Source organism: Ceratotherium simum, chromosome 6 (genome assembly GCF_057802395.1).
Source record: "Ceratotherium simum simum isolate JZ-2026a chromosome 6, ASM5780239v1, whole genome shotgun sequence".
Lineage (NCBI taxonomy): Eukaryota > Metazoa > Chordata > Mammalia > Perissodactyla > Rhinocerotidae > Ceratotherium > Ceratotherium simum.
The window spans coordinates 5,952,051-5,973,507 of record NC_141905.1 but is presented as its reverse complement, the minus strand read 5'-3'; the positions used below and the strand labels follow the sequence as shown (position 1 = coordinate 5,973,507).

General features: G+C 38.2%; 1 protein-coding gene across 7 annotated transcripts in view; it reads right to left on the bottom strand.

Annotated features, from left to right (window-relative positions):
- The window catches only part of BMPR1A (bone morphogenetic protein receptor type 1A), a 152,043-nt gene that overhangs the window by 28,114 nt on the left and 102,472 nt on the right, over positions 1-21,457 (bottom strand). For 6 of the 7 annotated variants that reach the window (XM_087431807.1, XM_087431803.1, XM_087431810.1 and 3 more), the window contains 3 exons: positions 12,003-12,214; positions 5,872-6,034; positions 3,758-3,860 (listed from right to left, as the gene is read on the bottom strand). In XM_087431807.1, the coding sequence (XP_087287933.1) occupies positions 3,758-3,860; positions 5,872-6,034; positions 12,003-12,069 (333 nt within the window). In that variant the 5' untranslated portion in view covers positions 12,070-12,214. Of the gene's footprint in view, positions 1-3,757; positions 3,861-5,871; positions 6,035-12,002; positions 12,215-19,098; positions 19,171-21,457 lie in introns of all 7 variants that reach the window. The other variant, XM_087431806.1, reaches the window with a different exon arrangement.

Below are 21,457 nucleotides of genomic sequence, written 5' to 3'. Positions count from 1 at the left end.
ATTACTTTAAAAAAATAAATGAACAAATGCTTCTTTAACAACTGAAAAAAAATTTTTTTTGAGCAAGATTACCCCTGCACTAACATCTGTTGCCAATGTTCCTCTTTTTCATTTTTTCTCCCTAAAGCCCCAGTACATAGCTGTGTATCATAGTTGTAGAGTTGTAGCTCTTCTATGTGGGATGCTGCCCTCAGCACGGCTTGATGAGTGGTGAGTAGGTCCGTGCCCAGGATCCAAACTGGCGGACTCCGGGCCATTGAAGCAGAATGCGCGAACTTAACTGCTATGCCACCTGGCCAGCTCCATAACTGAAAATTTTATAGTATACCTTTTTCTCCTTGAACTCTTATTTCCTTTCCACATCTCCCACAATAATTATGCCCTAATGTAACATACTTTGATATACAATTCTCCACATCAAAAATAATATATATAGGGCCGGCCCCGTGGCTTAGCGGTTAAGTGCACGCGCTCGGCTACTGGCAGCCTGGGTTCGGATCCCGGCGTGCACCAATGTACCGCTTCTCCAGCCATGCTGAGGCCATGTCCCACATACAGCAACTAGAAGGATGTGCAACTATGACATACAACTATCTACTGGGGCTTTGGGGAAAAAAAGGAGGAGGATTGCCAATAGATATTAGCTCAGAGCCAGTCTTCCTCAGCAAAAAGAGGAGGATTAACGTGGATGTTAGCTCAGGGCTGATCTTCCTCACCAAAAAAAAAAAAATATATATATATATAAAAATATAAATTAATGTATTTTATTTCCTGTGACAATAAGTCTTTAAGTCTTAAAAAGTTATTCTGGTTTGAGTTATCACAATTATTATTAGTATAAAATTGATCAAAACAATGTATATATTATAATCTTTATTAAAATACTAACATAAAAAGAAAATTATATTGCAAAGGTATATGATGGCTGGGACTTGAAAAGAAATTAGCTAATAAATTCATGGATAAATATTACTTATTGCTAGAACAAGAAGGCTTGGTATTAATTTTATTCCTATTTTTCTTTTTTCCTTTTTTCCGGGTCAGTACTAAGATACTTTGTTCACATAAACAGAAAGATGACAATGGAAGGTGTTTGTTATACCATTGTCCCATAATTCTTTCAAGACCTTCCAATCACATGCTAAAACTCCCATAATGATCCTATTATCAAAAATTATTTTCGAGCCAGCCCTGATTGCCTAGTGGTTAAAGTTCAGCACACTCCACTTTGGCGGCCTTGGTTCAGTTCCTGGGTGTGGAACCACACCACTCGTCTGTCAGTAGCCATGCTGTGGCAGCACCTCAAACAGAAAACTAGAAGGACTTACAACTAGGATATACAACTATATACTGGGGCTTTGGGGAGGAAAAAATAAATATAAAAAATTGTTTTCAATGATCTAGCAATTTGGTTGAAAGCAAAAAACTGAAAAGCACTTGACATGCAAACATATTTGATATCCTCACATCGCTCACACTCATAGTTACATTTCAAATTATAACACTTTTTGAAACTTGAGGTTTTACATTCCAGGCCTTTGATCTGTAAACTGTGAGAAGCATGATTGTAAAAGAGAGGAAGGAAAAGAGAAACTGCTTGAGAAGTGCTGTGTTCTCAGCCAGATCAATACTAAGCAATAGGACCTATGGAAGTTTATGATCTATAAACTGATTCCTTTAATACTACCCATGTGCTATGTGATTCTTGTGTCACCCAGTCTATGTGTACACAGGGATATGCGTAACCCAGCTTAAAGATGGTAAAAGCTTAAATATGATAAAAACAACCATTTATTAAGCCTCTACTATGTGCCAGTTGTGCTAAACTCCTTACATGTATGCTATCTCACTTGATCCTTACAACAACTTTACAGATGAGAAAACAATTTAAGAGAGTAAAGCTCCTTGCCCGAAGTTTCACAGCTCGTAGGAGGCAAGCATATGGATTTAAACATGGATTGTCAAGTTTAACAACTAACTTACATTGGTGAATTCAGTTTGGTATACTCCTAGTTTAGGGGGCCTGCAAGACATTGGTTACTACTGCTGAGCTCAGTGCCCTAACTGTAGCTCTTTCTCCAACAATTTTTAAGTGATTAAAAAATATATAGCATTTGTGGTTGATAAATATGCAAATAGCATAAAACTGGAAAAAACAACCAAATCAGCATCCCCCCAAATCTTGACAAATTAGAGCAAAGGACTAATTCTAATATGATGAAATTTAACACAGACAAGTATATGACAACTATATAACAAAACTCATCCCATTCCCATCTACTTATTTGTGTCAAGAAACCAACAGCACCAATAAAGAATGAAGAGGTGCGGCTCCGCAGGGGCATGAGCGAGAGACATGGTTTCAGCTGACAGAAAGCTCAGTGTGTTTCAAGAACAATGTGAGTGGGCCGGCCCTGTGGCCTAGCGGTTAAGCGCGTGCGCTCCGCTGCTGGCGGCCCGGGTTCCGCCCCAGGCGCGCACCGAAGCACCGCTTCTCCGGCCATGCTGAGGCTGCGTCCCATATACAGCAACTAGAAGGAGGTGCAGCTATGACATACAACTATCCACTGGGGTTTTGGGGGAATAAATAAATAAATAAAATTATTAAAAAAAAAAAAAAAAGAACAATGTGAGACAATCAAACATCTAACATTAGATTTGGCTGCCTTTAGAAAAAGGGACAAGAGTTACTTACTCTCCGCTTTTTTTTCTGGTCAGACCACACTCAATTCTGCATATTACACTGAGCAACTGGAGAGTGGGTAACTCTAAAGCTGTTCATATAAGGAGCAGCTGAGGTCACTGTGAACTATTATTTTCATTGGGCAAAGAGTGGAGGGTATGGGGAGGAAAGCAAGAAAAAAAAAAAACACTCCTCACATAGTAAAGGGCTGTCATATTAAAGAGGGATTAGATTTGTTCTCTATGGTCCAAAGGGGCAGAAAGGAAGAGAAACCTAGAGTCACTGAGAAGAAAAGTTTTCTAAGGATCTGGTCAGGTCATTGCTACAGATGAAATAGGTGGTGTTGGGAGGTAACGAGCCCATCACTAGAAAGATGTAGCACATAGAAAATCAGTGAGATGCAATATTTGTGTGCTAGGGGAGAAACGTGGGGGAGGATTCCAAACACAGGCCGAGAGGTTGAAACATATAATCTTTAAGGTTTCTACTGATACTGAGAATTTCTAATAATCTGAATAATTTTCTAAAATAGCCAAGGCTTAAATATGTACACAAACAGTTCTATCTAGAGCTGTTTTTCAAAAACATTAGGCCTCCCCTGGGGCAAAATGACTATACAGGATTTTGAAGAGATTAGGTTTAAAACCCTGAGCTGTCAGGATGTTCGTAAACTCTTCATTACTGATCCTCTGATGCCTTTACTGCTGCTGTTAAAATAACTCCCTGGCGATCTCCTTACAAGGACTTAACGTTTCTAAGCCGTCTCAAAGTGATAGTGATACAAAGGTTATTGCCCATCACCTTCAAGTCTTTTCAGTCAATTTTATGATCCACAAATAAGTTTTGGAGTCATGACAATTTAGAAACAGGATGATTTTTAAAAGTAAAATAATCTGGAACTTCAATTACCACAATCATATTACTTGAAAAAAGAGGTCAACTTCCTCCAATACATTTGCTTACAAGAACATACAGCGATGGATGTGCAGACCACACACACACCTCCTAGGAGAAGTCAATGCTTTTCATGTGGCCCCTCCCTTCCTCTTTTATAGGCCTTAAATTAGATCTTACCTTGCACTGAAAATCAGAGCCTTCATATTTCATACACCCTGAAGCTAACGTAGTTTCTCCCTGGTCATCTTCTTCTATGATAGCAAAGCAATGCCCATTAGTTCTAAAAGAAAAAAATCCCCAAAAAACATAAATTCACATCAGAAAGTACTAATTAAATCTCAGTTTGAATGTGACCAGGTACTGATGGCTTTTAGTACTTTACTTTTTGAATTAGAATTACATTCGTATGTGATTTACTGCCAAAACCGTATGGGTTTTAAGGCAAATGAAAGTTGTCACATCTAAACTAAAACCTAAAGGTCCAGTAAGAACCTGACGTCAGGCGGAAAAGGATTTCTATTAAACAAGTTCTCCAAATATGAATTACTTTGTAACTTCTCTTTGCTAATCACAGTCATGTGATCACAGAAAGCTAATCTGTAAAATTTTATAAATGTAAATAATCTTAATGTTTTAAAAATATACTTAAAAATAATTTTGCCTCTTTTTATCCATGAGATTTTCCGTCTTCATATACTGTACACAATAATAAATAAAAACAACTTTTTCTATGAAACATAAACACAGACTCAATGACAAAGAAAAGTATACTTGGGAAGAACAGACAAAGATCCTGAAAGGCACTTTTTACTGAACGTGACAGCAAAAAAAGGAGAACTTTTAAAAAGCTAAATTTTCAAGACACTGACATAAATGTATTTGTATTTAATGAAATTTTATCATTTTAGTATTAGTATGCTGGAGTTTTCCCCTAATACATTCATTTAGACTTTAATGGATAGGAAGAAACTTCTGAGAGCTTTTTTGGTGTTCCTACTCATTCATATCAGTAAGTGTATTGCTTCTACTTAAAACAATCTTGCAGAACTAATCATTTTCTGTAAAGAGAAAATGTTAAGTGTGGGGCGAAATTCTGCTAAAACTGATGACTCAGTTTTACTCTGGGTTGCTAAGCCACCAACAAACAGCCCACACATATCAGGCATGCCCTACAGACAAGAAGTTTGGCAAGAAATCACTTGGTGACATAGTGGGGAGCACTCCCCTACAAAAGATCACCCAGTCTGTCACAATAAAGTCAGCCACACCAGAGGACAAACAACAAAGCTAAGACGTGATGAACCATCATATAATTTCAAAGTTTTACATGTATAATACTTTTTTTTTTTTGATGAGGAAGATTAGCCCTGAGCTAACATCTGATGCCAATCTTCTTCTTTTTGCTGAGGAAGACTGGCCCTGAGCTAACATCCATGCCCATCTTCCTTTACTTTACATGGGACGCCGCCACAGCACGGCTGACCAGCGGTGCACTGGTGCACGCCCGGGATCTGAACCTGCGAACCCCGGGCCGCCGCAGCAGAATGTGTGCACTTAACCGCTAAGCCATCGGGCAAGTCCAATACTTTTTTGCTTTATATCTGGTCACTTCAAAGAGCATACACTTATTAGAAAAGTACAAAACAAGACAGTATTACTTTTATAACAGGGAGATAATTAACTGATTGATAAGATTGAGCTGTTCAGGGAATGTTTTTTGGCTAGTAAGCCAATTCTTCAATGTCCCCAAAGGATATGGAATAGAATTTATGTGTTGAATAGCTAACATAAAATTAAGTAGGAAAATTAAAACGGTTATGTAAATCAGATTTGGATTGGGGAGTTCACTTGTAAGAAAATAACAAAATTAATTAAACATCACAATATCATTCTTATACATGTGTAAATTATTTCAATCAATTTAGAATTATAACGTTTTGGGTGAATTTTCATGGTCCTTTTGGTAATCTCTAAGTTTTCTATAATGAGTATCAATAACTTTATGATAAAAAGATCATTAAATTAACTTAAGATGTTAGACAAATACCAGATTCCTTTTATCTCCTTTAAAAAGTTATATTACAATGTTACTCTAAGAAAGTAACCATCAATCACTTAATAGTAATAAATGTTCCTATATACAGAACAAGAAACTTTTTGGCCCCGTAGAAAGAGACCATATAAAGTTCAAGAAAAAAACCAAAAACTTAGACAATGAAAACAATTCTTAAAATAGCACTAAATGCAACCCTATTCTCAGAATTTTAAGAAGGACTGCATAAGATACTTACATGCATGTGTTATTAATAGCATCATCCGGGCAGTGTCCTGAGCAATAGCACTTTAAAAAAGGTAAGGTATCCTCTGGTGCTACAGTTACTCCATTTTCTGACTTTTTCTGGTCTGAGTCTGATTTCATCCCAGTACCGTGGAGCATACTGTCTAGATTCTGCCCTGTATTCAAATATGAAATTTGTAAATAAGCCATTTCTGAAAAGCTAATTCTTTCATTTCGATTTTCAATGAGAAGTTTCTAAGCTTTTCTTATCACAGTAATTGCAGCTAACATGTTTCTTTTATTAAAAATACATTTCATTCATACAATTAATCTTTATTAATAACCATTATGAACAGACAACTGTCATAGGTATTGTGGGAAATATGGAGATGACTGTCACAACTTTTGCACTCGCGAAAGACAAACAAGAGTGGCACAAGGCAGAACATGGTCACACGTGTAAGAAAGGTACAAAACAGGACGTGATTTCAGGGAAGGCTGAGATTGTTTCCAATCATTAAAAAATAGACAAATTATGGTTCTTTTCTTAAACTGTTTGGTTCAAAACTCGTGACTAGCTTAAAAAAATAAGTCCTCTATTTGTGCCTCTATGTGGAAGTGGGGTTACTAACCATCTTACTTTGGACTTGAATTGCTTAAGTAAGGGAATTGTGAGAGCATGAGGACTAATCATATTATCTGGTGCCCTTTATCTCAAGGTCCTTGGTTCAAATTCAGACTATGCTGCCAAAACCTGAAGGTTACTGTAGCGCAGTAGTTAGCTTATGGAAATAGAACTGTGTTCTTGCATTAGAGTCTAGTAGCCTCAAATGACAGATACTGTCATATTTGGTACTGGATCTACAGGCTGAAGGCAGAGCAGAACTAAAAAAACGTTTTAATAATTCCTTCCTCCCTCTGAATCAGCTGAAATTAGTAATTCCTTCTTCCCTCTGAATCAGCTGGAATTGGCTAGGCTACTCTTTGTAGGCTTGATCTCCAGGGAATGAAAGTAGAGCCAAACAGGTATGAAATATTAAGAGAATTGTGTGTGTATTTCATTATAAATGTTAAATAAGTGGTTCAAGGCATGATGTGGACTTGACTGTAAATTTAGCCATATTGGTGAGATGAACCATTGAAAAGAGGAAAAAAAAAATAACACATATACACACACTGACAACAGGAAAAAACCATGCTGCTAAATAAGTTTTAGTGATTCCATGCCTTGAATTTTAATAATCTTCACTTAATTCTCTAAGTTGCTACAAAACTACAAGACCTCATTTATGTTAAGAACATCAACTGTAAAAAGGAGGGAGCAGGAAGAGAAGAAATCCACTGGGCTAAAAAGGAGGCGACCTGGATTCTGGTCTACTCTGTGCTACCACAGTTCAGCTAGCTGGATGACTGTGGACAAGCTACATCACTTCTCCAGGCCTCATTTACTCAGTAAGACCTCAGGACTAGAGGACATCTGAGGTCTCTTATCCAGCTTTAAAATCCTATTACAATAAGAGAAGGAAGCATCAATTTAACTATGGAGAACAAATGCTAAATAATAAATCAGATGCAATTGATTTTTCAAAAATCTAATGATACATACAGAGCAGTATAGTGTGGTACAAATAACAGTGAGAAGCAAAGGGTTCAAGTCCCAAATGTGTCCAGGATAAGTTACTCTCTCAACTTCAGTTCTCTATCTACAAAAGATGGTGATAATTCCTACCCAATTCAAGTCAAGAGGTTATATATGGATGAAATGACTATAAAATGAAGGCTTAATTAAAAATAAAATAGTGTATAAATGAAGATATTACATAACAAAGATCACACAAGGATTACTGATAGCTGGCAAACTCAAAGTTATATGATGGTTAAAACACCTAACTTCTAGCTAGAACACTGAATTTAGGAGATAAAAAACTTAATTACAATAATTTGTGCCTGGGGTTTATATTATCTCAAATATTTATTTAACAAAGCACTAATTAGAGGCCAACTATGTGCAGTAAGTTACTGAATGCTGGAAACTGATCTGGTCCTTGAGAAACTTGGAAGGAGGCAAAGGGGGCTGGGGGAATAAGCATATAAATAAACACAATGTGAAAAGTGATATAATACAAAGGTGTTACGTAAACAAAGGAAGGAGCCCATAACATAAACTCATTCTAGGCTGTCAAAAGCAATGAAATCTGAGTTACATCTTAAAGTTTTAAGATGTCACTAAGCAGAGGCAGGGATGCAAAGAAAAATACCTGGCAACAGCCTCTCTGCACTCTCTCCCTAGGTAACAGCACCCACTCCCATGGTTTAAACAAATCTCTTTGTTGATGGTTTCTAGATTTATCCCTCCAGCTTGGACTTGAGTATTTCAAAATTAACTTGTCCAAAATGGAACTCCTGATCTTTCTCCACAAACCTGGTCCTCCCCAAGTCTTTTGGCTCAACCTCCAAAATATACCTCCAATTTTTCCATTTTTCTCCAACTCCACTGCTATTACTGGGGCTCATCATATCATGCCACTTCCAAGATAAGAATCTCCACACTCATCTCCCTACTTCTGTTCTTGGCCCCTCCAATCCATTTCCTACATAGCAGCCAGAGTTATCTTATAAACACAAATCTGATCCTGTCATTCCCCTGCTTAAAACCAATTAATGACTTCACATGCACTTAGAAGAAAATCCAACCTCCAACCTCCTTCATGCCTACTGAGTGAGGCCCAGCAGGCTGTGGACCCTGTGTACCTCTTCAGCATCAACTCCCCTCCACCAGGCTCAGGTACACTGGCCTTCTGTCAGTTCCTAGAACATGCTAATCTCTTTCTACCCACAAGTCTTGTGTTTACAAAGCACAAAATTAGAAGGCCTGGGGTGGGCTGGGGCTATAGATTATATTTCAAAACAAACACACACACAAAAATATTTAATAGCTTACATACTCAAGTGCAGTAACTCAGAAAAACACACAAATATATATAAATACAGAAACAAATGGCTGAAAGATACAAGTGACTATATATAGGCACATTTACACCATGTTCCCTTGTCATTAATGGCAATGTCTGGCATCAATGATTTTACTAGATTTTTATTCCTGGCTAAATAATTTTTCCTACTTTTCCAGTAATCTGTTTGCTTCCTTTGTATAAAGCAAAGGAACTCCCCCTCCCTCATTCTGAAGACAGAAGGTCTACAATAGGAATCATAAGGCAAAAGGCAGGAGAGCTAGAGAGACCAATGGGATATCACTGCACATAGAAGGTAATTAGTAACGTAGTTTTCCTTAATCTATGTGCTATAGAGCAGTGACTACTGAAGGCTGTTTCCAAGTCTTCCTTCCTCTGAATGGGAGTTCATATAGTACTTATCCTATTTTTGCTTCATCACTGAATATTGGGTGTGTTGGGCATCAATAATTTCTCTTTTAGCCATACATTGCTGCTTCATGAAGAGGCACATCTAGACCTGAGGGAGAAGGCTACACACAACCCAGAAGTCCTGGATTAGTAGCTGAGCGCACTAAGTAGATGAAACTCTGCATTCCACACCCCTTTGAGGAGGAACTGAATATTTCATATCAACATGAGGACTTTTAGTACATGCATGTAAGAAAGGCTATGTATGATGTTAGGTAGACAACTGTGGTGCCCTGTATCAGATACTGTTAGTTGTTCTCCTCTTTACCTTTGTGTGTGTGTGTGTGTGTGTGTGCGTGTGTGTGAGGGAGATCAGCCCTGGGCTAACGTGATGCTGATCCTTTTTTTTTTTTTTTTTTTGCCGAGGAAGATAGGCCCTGAGCTAACATCTGTGCCCATCGTCCTCTACTTCATACAGGATGCCGCTACAGCATGGTGGGACAAGCGGTGCCTCGGTGCTTGCCTGGGATCCGAACCCACGAACCCCGGGCCGCTGAAGCAGAGCGCACACACTTAACTGCTTGCACCACTGGGCCGGCCTCCTCCCCTTTACCTTGCTGGCAACACACACACACACCCCGTTTCCTTTGTTTATGTCTTTGCCTCTCCCTCCATGTGATTCAGGGAAGCACAGCCCTACCCTTAGTAGAGACCATTGTTTGTCTAATCCAACAATTTTAGTTCCATTCCCCTTGCCATTGTTCACACAAGAGCATATAATAAATTCTGGCCAATAAAATTAGAAGGAAATCTGTTAGTGGGGAGAGGGGAGATGTCCAGAGGAGATGCCTGGGGAAAGATTTCTTTACTAATTAAAAAGAAACACAAGAGACATCCATCCCTCTTCTTCCACTGAATGTTGTCAACTCGAAGTTGCCACATCCGCCTGTGATCTCTGGCTCCTCAGCAGCCACATTGTGGCGGCAAAGTGAGTTAACCTATGGCTAGATGGATATGTGAAGGACAGCACAGTTGAAATAGAGAAAGAACTTGATGACCCAAGGAATTAACTAACTGGAGGCCCCCTACCTTCAGACTTCTTGTTGTATGAGATTACATTTTCCTTATTCTTTAAGCTATTTTGAATTGAGGTTTTTTTTTTTTACTTGTAGCTGAAAACATCTTAACTGATAGGAGAGATAAATCTATTCCAGACACTTGTAGTTGCCCAATGGATATCTATTTTCCCCACCTTCCTAGCTAACCGAACTCTGATTTTGTCTGGGGGGGACGATGTGTCCAGCCCTCGGCAATAGATTTAGATTAATGCAAGCCAACTGTGATAATCCTATCTCCTAGTTTTCTAGTAGACCTAGCAACTGTCTCAGTTTACCCAATAAAACAAGATATAATCTGCTGGCAGGGGGTTAGTTTCTAGGGACACTTTTGCTTTCTCAATATAAGGTCCAGTTGAGGCCAGTGCTGATCCTTTCCCCATTCTTCCTTCCTCCAAGGCAGATAATCGCTACTTTGTAACCATGCTGGAAAAGCCAAGGAAATTACAGAGATGTCAATCTTGACCCTACTCAACCACTGAATGAACACCAGCAAACATCTACCATCTATGGAAAAAATAAATCTTCATTTTCTCACTGTTTGTTGAGTAATCAGTTACTTAAAGCCAAAATACATTTTTAAAATTTGTGACCAAGTCAAAAACAAAGACTAAATATCTATTAGATGTTAGTACAGATCACTCCTTCTTCTGTTCCAACTTGAATAACTTTATCTCAATATAAAGCACTTAAATCTATATCATAACGTTTGATGCTCAAAAAATTACTATCATTATTTCTATTTTATAACTAGGAAACAAAGATACAGAGAAATTTACTTTCCCAAGACACAATTCAAGATAAAGTTGTAGCTAAAGTCAAAAGTTATTTCCACTAATACCACTCTGCAATCCTTTTTAGTAATCTCTAAGAAATAACATTTTATCTACAATGGCTTTATTTCTTCTAAGGGCAAATATTTTTATCTTATCATTTGAAGCAACTATCAAACTATACTTTTGAAAAAAAATGTGACAAACTTTGCTCTTTATCAGAGAAATATATCTCCTAATCAAACCATACAGGAAAAAGTTTATGTGGAAATACAGCCCATCTGATCCTAAGAGTTATCACAATAACTTCCTGTTTGGGAGTTCCAAGCTGTGAACACAGAATAGTAAAATTACAATACTGGTCATAAATAAAATTTTGAGTACTCTATGAAGAAATTTTAGTATTCAGCACACACAAGTGCCATTTATCTTTCTGAAGCCTTTTAACGACAATAAAATGATTTTTAAAAAATTATTTACATTTATTCCTTATTTAAGTATTTTAAAGGAGATAGAAATTTTAAAACTAAGTACCTATTACCCTGTGTCTTAGGCACTAGGTCAGGTACTTTACTTTATACTTTATCTCATTTAATCCTCACAAGACCTAATTTTGCATATCATAATGCCTATGTTATGGATAGGAGAACAGGTTCAGAGAGACTGAGACTTAACAAATACTTGAAAATGTTTCTATCCCAGTCAAGTTAAAAAATTATTTGGCATGTGTTTGTTCTTTGCTTCTTCACTTAAAAGCCACACTGGCATACTGGGCCTAACTGTTCAAAAAGGGACAGGAGCCGAAACAGCAGCTGCAAGAACAAGTGCTTTTTTATATACAGAAATAAATTACTAAAAAAGATGATAAGATTGCTGAAATGAACACTGACTTACCTTGAACAAGAGAAATGATGAACAGATAGGCTCCCAATAATCTGATGTAAATATACAGCTGAGTCATTGTTCAATTCTAATGTTTTCTGTACACTGTCACCTTTAATAATTGGTCTTGTTACGTCACTAATTTAAATGATTTTCATTCAACGAGATTTCCTTGTACAAGGTCTCAATCACTTGACAATGACTCCAACTTCCACTGCTTTCTCCTGAAAGATAAAAAAAAAAGGCACTGTAATTCAAAAGCTTAAAATAATTTAGTAATAGGTTGCCACCTCTCCTAACCTTAAAGTAACCACACGTAAAACAAGACAAGTACACTAAATAATCCTAATAGTCTTTTCTGGCTGCTCTAAAATAATTAAGTTATTTTGTTACCATGAAGAATTTTTCTAGGGGCTGGCCCGGTGGCGCAGTGGTTAAGTGTGCGCGCTCCGCTTCGGCAGCCTGGGGTTCGCAGGTTCGAATCCCAGGCGCACACCAACGCACCGCTTGTCAAGCCACGATGTGGCGGCGTCCCATATAAAGTAGAGGAAGATGGGCACGGATGTTAGCTCAGGACCAATCTTCCTCAGCAAAAAGAGGAGGATTGGCATCGGATGTTAGCTCAGGGCTAATCTTCCTCACGAAAAAAAATTTTTTTTCTAAATAAAATTTCTAAATATATTAAGAAAGCAGGAAAAGCTGCATACAAAATACTAAGCTATTCATTAATAATCTTTCAAAATTCTAGTAGCTGTGATAAAAAAACCTTGAACCTTTCTAATAAATAATTTATTCTATAGCTAGAAGAGAAAGCCTACCTAGAAAATCACACATATTTAAATACAGTGTGCTTCATCATTAAAGCAAAAATAATAGAAATACATCTTAAATAAAATTATTTTCCTAAAATATTGCAAATCTGACTTCATTAGGATAAAATTGAGCTTTTAATATGGATGACATGAAACATACCCTCTCCAATTAAGATTTGGCAATTATAAAATAGTTAAATAGGTAACAGAGAAAAAGGCTAGTTTGGGGGGCTGGCCCGGTGGTGCAAGTGGTTAAGTGCGTGCACTACGCTACAGCGGCCTGTGGCTCACCAGGTGGGATCCCGGGTGCGCAGTGATGCACTGCTTGTCAAGCCATGCTGTGGCGGCATCCCATATAAAGTGGAAGAAGATGGGCATGGATGTTAGCCCAGGGCCAATCTTCCTCAGCAAAAAGAGGAGGATTGGGAGATGTTAGCTCAGGGCCGATCTTCCTCACAAAAAAAAAAAAAGGCTAGTTTGTACAAAGATGACTATAATTCTGCTTTTCCTCCCATTCAGGCAATTTGATTTTATTGACTTCAGCCTGAACTATCCTGAATGAAAAAGATTTTATTTATGACACAATCACCCCCCCCCGCATGATTTCTACCATAAATAACCCGAGCTTTCTATTTTATCTAAGAATTTTTCACTTTAACAAGCTCTCAAAAGGCATTTACAGTATCGAGGAAATATGGTTTACAGTGACATGTCATTTATATTATACATTTTATAGATGGCTTAGTTCTAAAATCTCCACAATTTCTCACTTCTCCACTATTAAATTAAATTGCTTCTTATCTACATAATGCTGAGAGAGTAAAATCTAAAGTAAATCTGTAAAATAATTACAGAATAAAATCTGTAATGTGACTTAACTGCATTTCTTGGGAAAACTCACTTTCTGAAATTAAACAATTGTGATTCTAGGGATACCTGTTCCAGGTTTCAAATTCAAAAGAAGTTTCCAGTATATTTCCAACTCTGATCTCTCTCCTTACTTCTGTCTGCCTATTAAATATCTTCACTAGCATTACACTCCATCTGTCTACATCAGACTCATTTACTTTCCTTCTCACTCCCCTAGCCCTGCCTCCTCCTCCTCCATTTGCTGTCACAGAGAAAGGTGGCTCATCTCTCCAGTCACCTGTGCCAAAAACCTGGCATCGTTTCTGCCTCCCTTACTAGCTCTCGGCCCCTCTCTACACTTTTGACTCATTTATTCATTCACTCACTCACTCACCAACAGCGTTTTATAAGTACATATTACACATCAGTGTAGAATCAGTGCTAGAAATACCAATATGAGTATGCGAGTTTCTGCTTCAAGGAGCTCAGTCTTGGGCAGGAAACTGATTGCTGTGACTGGTTCCATCTTACAGCGTCACTGTTTCTTCATCAGTTTATTTAAAGCCAATATGTGGGCTTGTCTCATTAGAGGTACAACCAAGGCATCCTGCAGAGCAGTCGATGAGACTCTCTAAGCACCTGCCACACTCACAGTTCCTTTCAGTGGAAAAGGAATATATATGTGTGATTCCTTCCTCATAACATCTGTGACTCTGCTACCCTGGACACAAGTTCAAATCCTGGATCTGCCTTAAATAAGTAATCTAACCTCTCTGGATGAGTTTCCTCATCTGTAAAACTAGAATTATATTATTAAATCACAATTATTTTGGGAACTAAATGACATAACAGCTAATACATATTTACCTCTAACTATGGCACCAGCACATTTATAAATGCTTTGAATATATTAATATTAATTTATCTAATCATCACAACCACCTTATAAGATAGGTACAATTATTTTAATTTTACAGATGAGAAAATCGAGGCAAGTAGAGTTTAAAGAATTTATCAAAGATCATACAGCTGGTTAAGTGGCAGAGCTATAATTCTAATCAAGGAGAGCTGATTCCAGAGTCCATGTGTTAAGTGCTACCCTATACTGCCCTGCTGGATATTTTATGTATATTATATAACGTAAACTATACATTGTAAGTATTTAGGAGAGCCTAATACAGAGCAGGTGCTCAATAAAAGTCCCCCCTCCAACACACACGTTTATAACACTTGCCAACCTTGCACAGGAAGTAACAGGTGCTATCCATGACAATCCCATCTGCAAGAAATTTTTATAGACTAAAATACCTGCAATAACTTGTATGGAGAACAGCTATCAGCCAAGGGAAGGCTAAAGGTAAAATGGCTTCAAGAGCCTCATTTGTAATCTAAGAATAGAAACCCCTAATCTTTAATAGAAAAATGTTAGGTTTTAGCTGATACAAGCTCAGTATGCATCAGCACTTACGACAATCGCTAAGACATAAAGGCAATTTCATCAAGCATTGATAGAAGCACACTGCTATAATCAAAGAGGGTAACCATCTTACTTTATTCCACCTGGTCAGGCCTCTTATTAAACACTTTAGAGAAGAATGACATGAATACAAAGGATAGAGAAACGACTACGCTAGAGATACAACTGAAAGAACCAGGTTGGTCTTTGCTCACAGGGTATCAAAGGAACGAAGTGTGAACACACCTTTGTCGTGGACACGACAGGCATGACGGAAATCAGCCCAGACTAATTAAATGATTCATCAGATTCCTTCCAACCCTGAAGTCCTGCGTGAACAGTGTTCTTGCCACTGAATATTAATTTATTTCCTAAATATTTATTAAGTGCCTATTATATGTGTGATTCTGTATTAGAGAATAAAGGGATAAGAGCAAAACGAACCCAGCCTTCACAGAGTATTAAGATATTCAGACATCGAACAAGACAATTCAAATGATATGTCATGATAAGTAACTGCTGAACTTACTTGTGGTAAATGCAAAGAAAGAAAAGTGCTGGGTCCTAGAGGAAGGTGGGATAGTGACCTAATTTAATCCAGATGGAGAAGTTAAGGGAAGCAATGCTGACAAGCGACGTTTAAGTTGAGATCTGAAGAATAAGAGTTAGCTAGGTAAAGAAGGTGGCAGGGGGGAGTCCTAGGCATAAGGAACAGCCTGTGCAAAGATCCTGAAGCAGAGAAGAGCAAGGAAAGAACACTGTTTCTGAAATGTTGAGAATAAGGGGTAGCGTTTTGGGAGATGAGGTTGAAGAGACAGAAAAGACAAGGACCAGGTCAGGCAAGATCATATGAAGGATTTGGGATTTAAGTCTAAGTGGGATGGGAAGGCAATTATCTGGTTTCTACGTAATGGGCTGCAGGGGCCAAAAGCAGAAGCAAACAGACCAATGAGAAAGATATCGCAGTAGTTTAGCAGAGGGACAATGGTGGTTAAGACTAGGGAGGTGGTGGTGCAGTAGATGGATTCAAGATACACTTCACAAATAGACTCAACAGGGCTTGGTAATGGATTAGATGGGTAAGGGAGAGGGAGGCGTTAAAGAAGATCCCTACACTTGCGGCGTGAGTAATTATCGAAACGGGCGTAAGTGGATTTTGAAAGTAGTGAAGAGAAGAGATCAAGGGTTCAATTTTAGACATTCGTGATTACCCAAAGGGAAGGTCTAATAGGCATTTGGTTCTGAATCTTAAAGGAAACATTTGGGACTGAAGATATAAATCTGTTATGTCAACAGCACAGAAATATTTCTATGGCTCTATATCAGATGGCCTTCTAATAACGAAAAGAGAAGATGGCCCCAGAACACCAACATTCACTTAAAAATTGGATTAATAAAACCATTAACACCACATGTTTTTATTTGGCATTCACTGATAAAATAAGTGTATGGTCCAGGATCTACCATGTACAATATTAATGTAGTGTAATACATTACCACAGCTGGAATGTAAACTACTATTCACAAGTGATACGTTTTTACAGCTAAAAAAAAAATCTACCAAAAGACCATTGTGGTGGCCTTATGACTGGACTAAATGACTCACTTCTAGCTTTGTGCAGTGGCAGTACTGTAGCTGAAGTTTATCTGAGGCGTGATTATTGCTAATTAAATGACTCACTTCTAAGAAATAAAATAAAATGGAAAGAGAGTGTGACTTCTGAGACTAGATCATAAAAGGTACTTCAGATTTCTCTTTGCTTTGTCTTAAAACACTCACTCTGAGGGAAGCTAGCTGCCATGTCACAAGGACACTCGAGCAGCCATACAGAGGCCCAGGTGGTAGGGAACCGAGGCCTCCTGCCAAAAGCCGTGTGAGTGAGCCACCCTGGACACGGATCCGTCACCCCGAGGGAAGCTTTCAGGTGACTGCAGCTTCACAGACCTCTTAACCACAGCTCTTGAGACTCTAACCTAGAACCATCTAGCTAAGCTCCTAGTGGATTCCTGACCCTTAGAAAATGTATGAGATGATAAATGTTGGTTGTTTTAACCTGCTAAGTTTTGGGATAATTTGTTGGGCAGCAATAGATAACATTCATTGATATAACACAGTCATTATGAAAAATTTGCTGAAATAAAAAAAGCCTAATCACTGTAAGTTATTGCACAGTCAACCAAAAGACAAAATCTGGAAAGCACAGTCAAGGCAGAGTACAATAATAAAAGTATAAAACAGTCACAATGCCTAAAGAACTAACTGGATAATACAGCTAATATTTTTCTTTCAAAGGGGTAAACAAAAGTATGCTCTTTGTTTTTGAATTATCTCAACAAGTAAGGCTCATTTTTTGTGGGGGAAAGACTGTCCGTAGCTCTACACTATACACTGTTACATCTGTCCTTTCAGAGTATGGATTCCATGAAGATGACATCAGTTTTGTGTTCTAGGTAAAGGAACTTTTCATATAACAGCCTGGCAAATTTAAGACAGTGAATTCTGATATCTATTGGTTTCAAATATCAGCTCCAGTATTAATCTGCTATATAATTTGGGGGAAGTTACTCAAGCTGTCTAGGTCTCAGTTCCCTTAGCCACAAAATGGGGATAATATTGCTAACTCAGATGAGTTAGGACCTTGCATCTCAGTATTAAACATTCGATAAATAATAGATGTCAGTTGTTGTTGTTAATTAATATAAATACTGATGACTCTCCCTTTACTAGTCCCATCATATTAACTGTTTCTATAATCATGATATAGCAAAACAGTAACTTTATTTTGCAACCATTCCTGAAACTATTTTATAACTCTAACATCTGAAAAATAAAATATATTAAAAAAATTCCTAGAATAAGTCATCAGAATTTTTATATTAAAATTAAAAATATCTAATCTCACAATGTTAAAGATATAAGAAAATGCAGGGGCCAGCCCGTTGGCGTAGTGGTTAAGTTTTCGCACTCCACTTTGGCAGCCCGGGATTTGCAGGTTTGGATCCCAGGCTCAGTCCTATACACCGCTTATCAAGCCATGTTGTGGCAGGCGTCCCACATATAAAGTAGAGGAAGACAGGCATGGATGTTAGCCCAGGGCCAATCTTCCTCAGCAAAAAGAGAGGATTGGGAATGGATGTTAGCTCAGGGCTAATCTTCCTCACCAAAAAAAAAAGAAAACGCAGACATTTGAAATGCTGCATGATCAGAATTTTAAAATGATGCTGGCATTTAAAAGCTATTATTAACTAGTTCAAATAGGTACCTAAATAAATTTACTTTCCTTTACTATATACACAGACTGCTGCAGCTTCTCCTTTAGGAAAATATTACACTAAGGCAAAATGACTCAATAAAATATAAATAATTTCTTTTTAAATAAAAAATCTTAAAGCTTCGCAAACAGCAAGAAAGCTGGACAAATAGTTCAAGCAGAATAAAAAAAAACAGGAAAAGGCTGAAGTCAGCTGAAAAAACAGACTAAAGTCATTCTTTCCTTTTCCCGTTAAGCCCCCCGCCCTTAATTTTTACTTTCTAGTAGTGAGGTTTGGGAATTTTCAACAAGCTGGCCAGCTGCCAATTCCACAAAGCAGTAAGGAGAACCCCCCTTCCAGGGTCCCTCCCCCTAGGCAGCTCAGGCGCCTGGTCTGACAAGCTTTCTGAGAAGGACTAGACTGACTTGCAGACTTTCTGGCTCCACAGCCATTGTTTGCATGGCTGCTTTGCTCCTTATCCAGAGCTTGGATTAGCATAAGAATATTGTCTTTTCCCTTAACAAGCAACTCACCCATTCCTTCTCCATTGCTAACCTCCACCCCCATCAATCCTGAAGCTAAGATATACACATAGAACTGGAGCAACACCACTCACGGTTATTTTTATATCAGTGTAAGAAACAATCTCACTCAAATCTAAACATAAACCCCTCAGAAAATCACATGCTTAAATAAATAGTTTTGTGAGTGCATCTTTGGTGATGCAGGGGAATCTCACCAGAAGCCTGCCCTGGAGTCCCCGCTGTGAGAACTTGTGATGGGTGAGACACAATGAGGCCTTTTGGAAAGTCTGAAAAAGGAGCAAAGAGAAACCAACCAGCTAGCTAAATTTTGACCTATTGTAGGGATGGGAGTTCCACTTTATAAAGACATTCCTAACTGCCATGTCTTCATCACCTTGAGGTCACTAATTTCATCATCACCCCTGAAACTACTTTCTGACTAGACTTCACCTTTCCCCAATGCTCATTTATTTATTCAAAAATTTATTCAAACTTATTTATTCACTTTCCTTTTGTGCCAAGATACTATTCTCCCCAACACAAGGATAAATTCTTCCAGGAACAGAGCGGCAAGGCAAATTAGTATGGCATTACATATATAGTTGATGCACTCATATGTTTTATATCCCTCACTAGGGGCCTCAATATTAGATACACAATAAAGCTTCTTGGTCTATGAAGTACTTTAACAAACAGGAGATAACCTATTTTCAAAACACCATTCAACTTTGTACTACAAATTCCCTAACCTAGTTTCTCCAAAGCTTTTTGTTTAATTGCATTAAACAATACAATTATTATTATTGTAATGTTATTCTTCTCTCTGTCCTCTGGAATAGGCACAAACGACCAAAATGTAGGTGAAGTGAATCAGTGGTTGCAGAAATGCCTAGGAGGGAACAGAGTTTGGTCATTCCTATACTTGTATTTGGGCAATGGTAAACAATACTGTCTGTGTTTCTCCCCAGTATTTTTATAGAGATAAAATCAGTATAATGTGGTAGTGAAGAGTTCAAGGCCTAGCATAAGACAGATCTAGGTCTTCTGTGCAGATTAAATAAGAGAAACTCATATACAGCATTTAATGGCAACTTTATGTTAGCACATCACCATCTTTATAATTTGCAAATGAGTTTTACACGCATTATACCATCTGTATGACCCTTACAGTAAGTCAAATTACTCCTTCTTTTACAGAGAAAAGACACGTTCAGGGAGCTTCAACAACTTGCTGAATTTCATATACTCAGTAACTTGAAAGACAAACTAAAACTCAGGTCTTCTAACCCCAAATGCAGTGTTTTATCCAGTAAGTTACACGAATAAGTACATCAAAAGGGAAACAGGAAGTTATTTTTTATTAAGCCACATACGATTTTATTTGATCTTCACCAACTTTGCAAGGAAAAAGTAAAGCTCAGCAAAGTTAAGAAAGTTGCCCAAGTTCACACAACCAGTAAGTGGCAAGTCTGCTGCTGAAAAGCCCAAATTTCACTCATTATTGCATAGTCAGGAGCTGGTAGGTAATGAGAAAAAACAGAAATTTCTGTGCCCCTTATTACACTACTGCTTTTCAGAGGAAAAAAACTAATTAAATACTCTGCTTTGTGACGCTAAGCTGGGATACTGCTAACAACATGTCTTTCACCAGCTGGCTCCCTGTTTTGCCAACAGGGGAACTAGAGAAAGCTGGTGGAGGGGAGAGGGACTTCCTTCTTCCTGATGTTGTTTGCTGTTCCTGTCCTCAGGGTTACCTGAACAACACCCTTTGCCCCGCCAGCAGCAGTAGGTTCCAGTTCCCAGCTTCCTTCCACACTCCCTGAACCAGTCCCATGGCCCCCATTCAGACCCAGTGGTGCCTACACCTCGGGGTCTGAGTGCCATGCCAGCTCCTCGAGACTCCTGCTCTGAGCACTTAGGCGCCGGCAGTAGCCAAGCTCTGAGTTCCCTCCACAGAGGGCTGGGCCACACTTTCTCAAAGCTTCTAGGTTCTGAAACCTCCACTTCTTAGCGGTGGTATCTGCTTCCCACAATCACTATTTCTGCTTAATCCCAGTGTTCTTCTAGCTTTTCCAATCCTCTAATACCTCTGTAGTCAATTCCCTATACTAAATTCTCTCTGTTCAAATAACCAGTGTGGTTTTCCCTTTCCTGGCTAGGCCCTGATTGATACAAATACTCTCAGAAAATAGATCTCAGAGAGTAACAGATTGACTATACACACGCATCACACATATATTTTTATATATATTCACTTCACCACAGAGGAACCAACAATATGTCTAACATTTCCTAAATGCTTATACAGTGTGTTAAAATATATATTCAGAGAGTATTCTAAGATTCTGACTTTAGGAATGAATTCTTCTAGACTCAGTACATTTCAATTTCACTCTTACCCAAAATTTTAACCTATCAAAGTTAGAAATTTGTTCAAGATTGGTTGGACACATTCTAACCTATGTGACCCAAGTCAAAATGCTTGAAAGAGTACCAAAATTTGGCTATCAAAACAAATTTCTCGGGCCAGCCCGGTGGCTTAGTGGTTAAGTGCACACGCTCCGCTACTGGCGG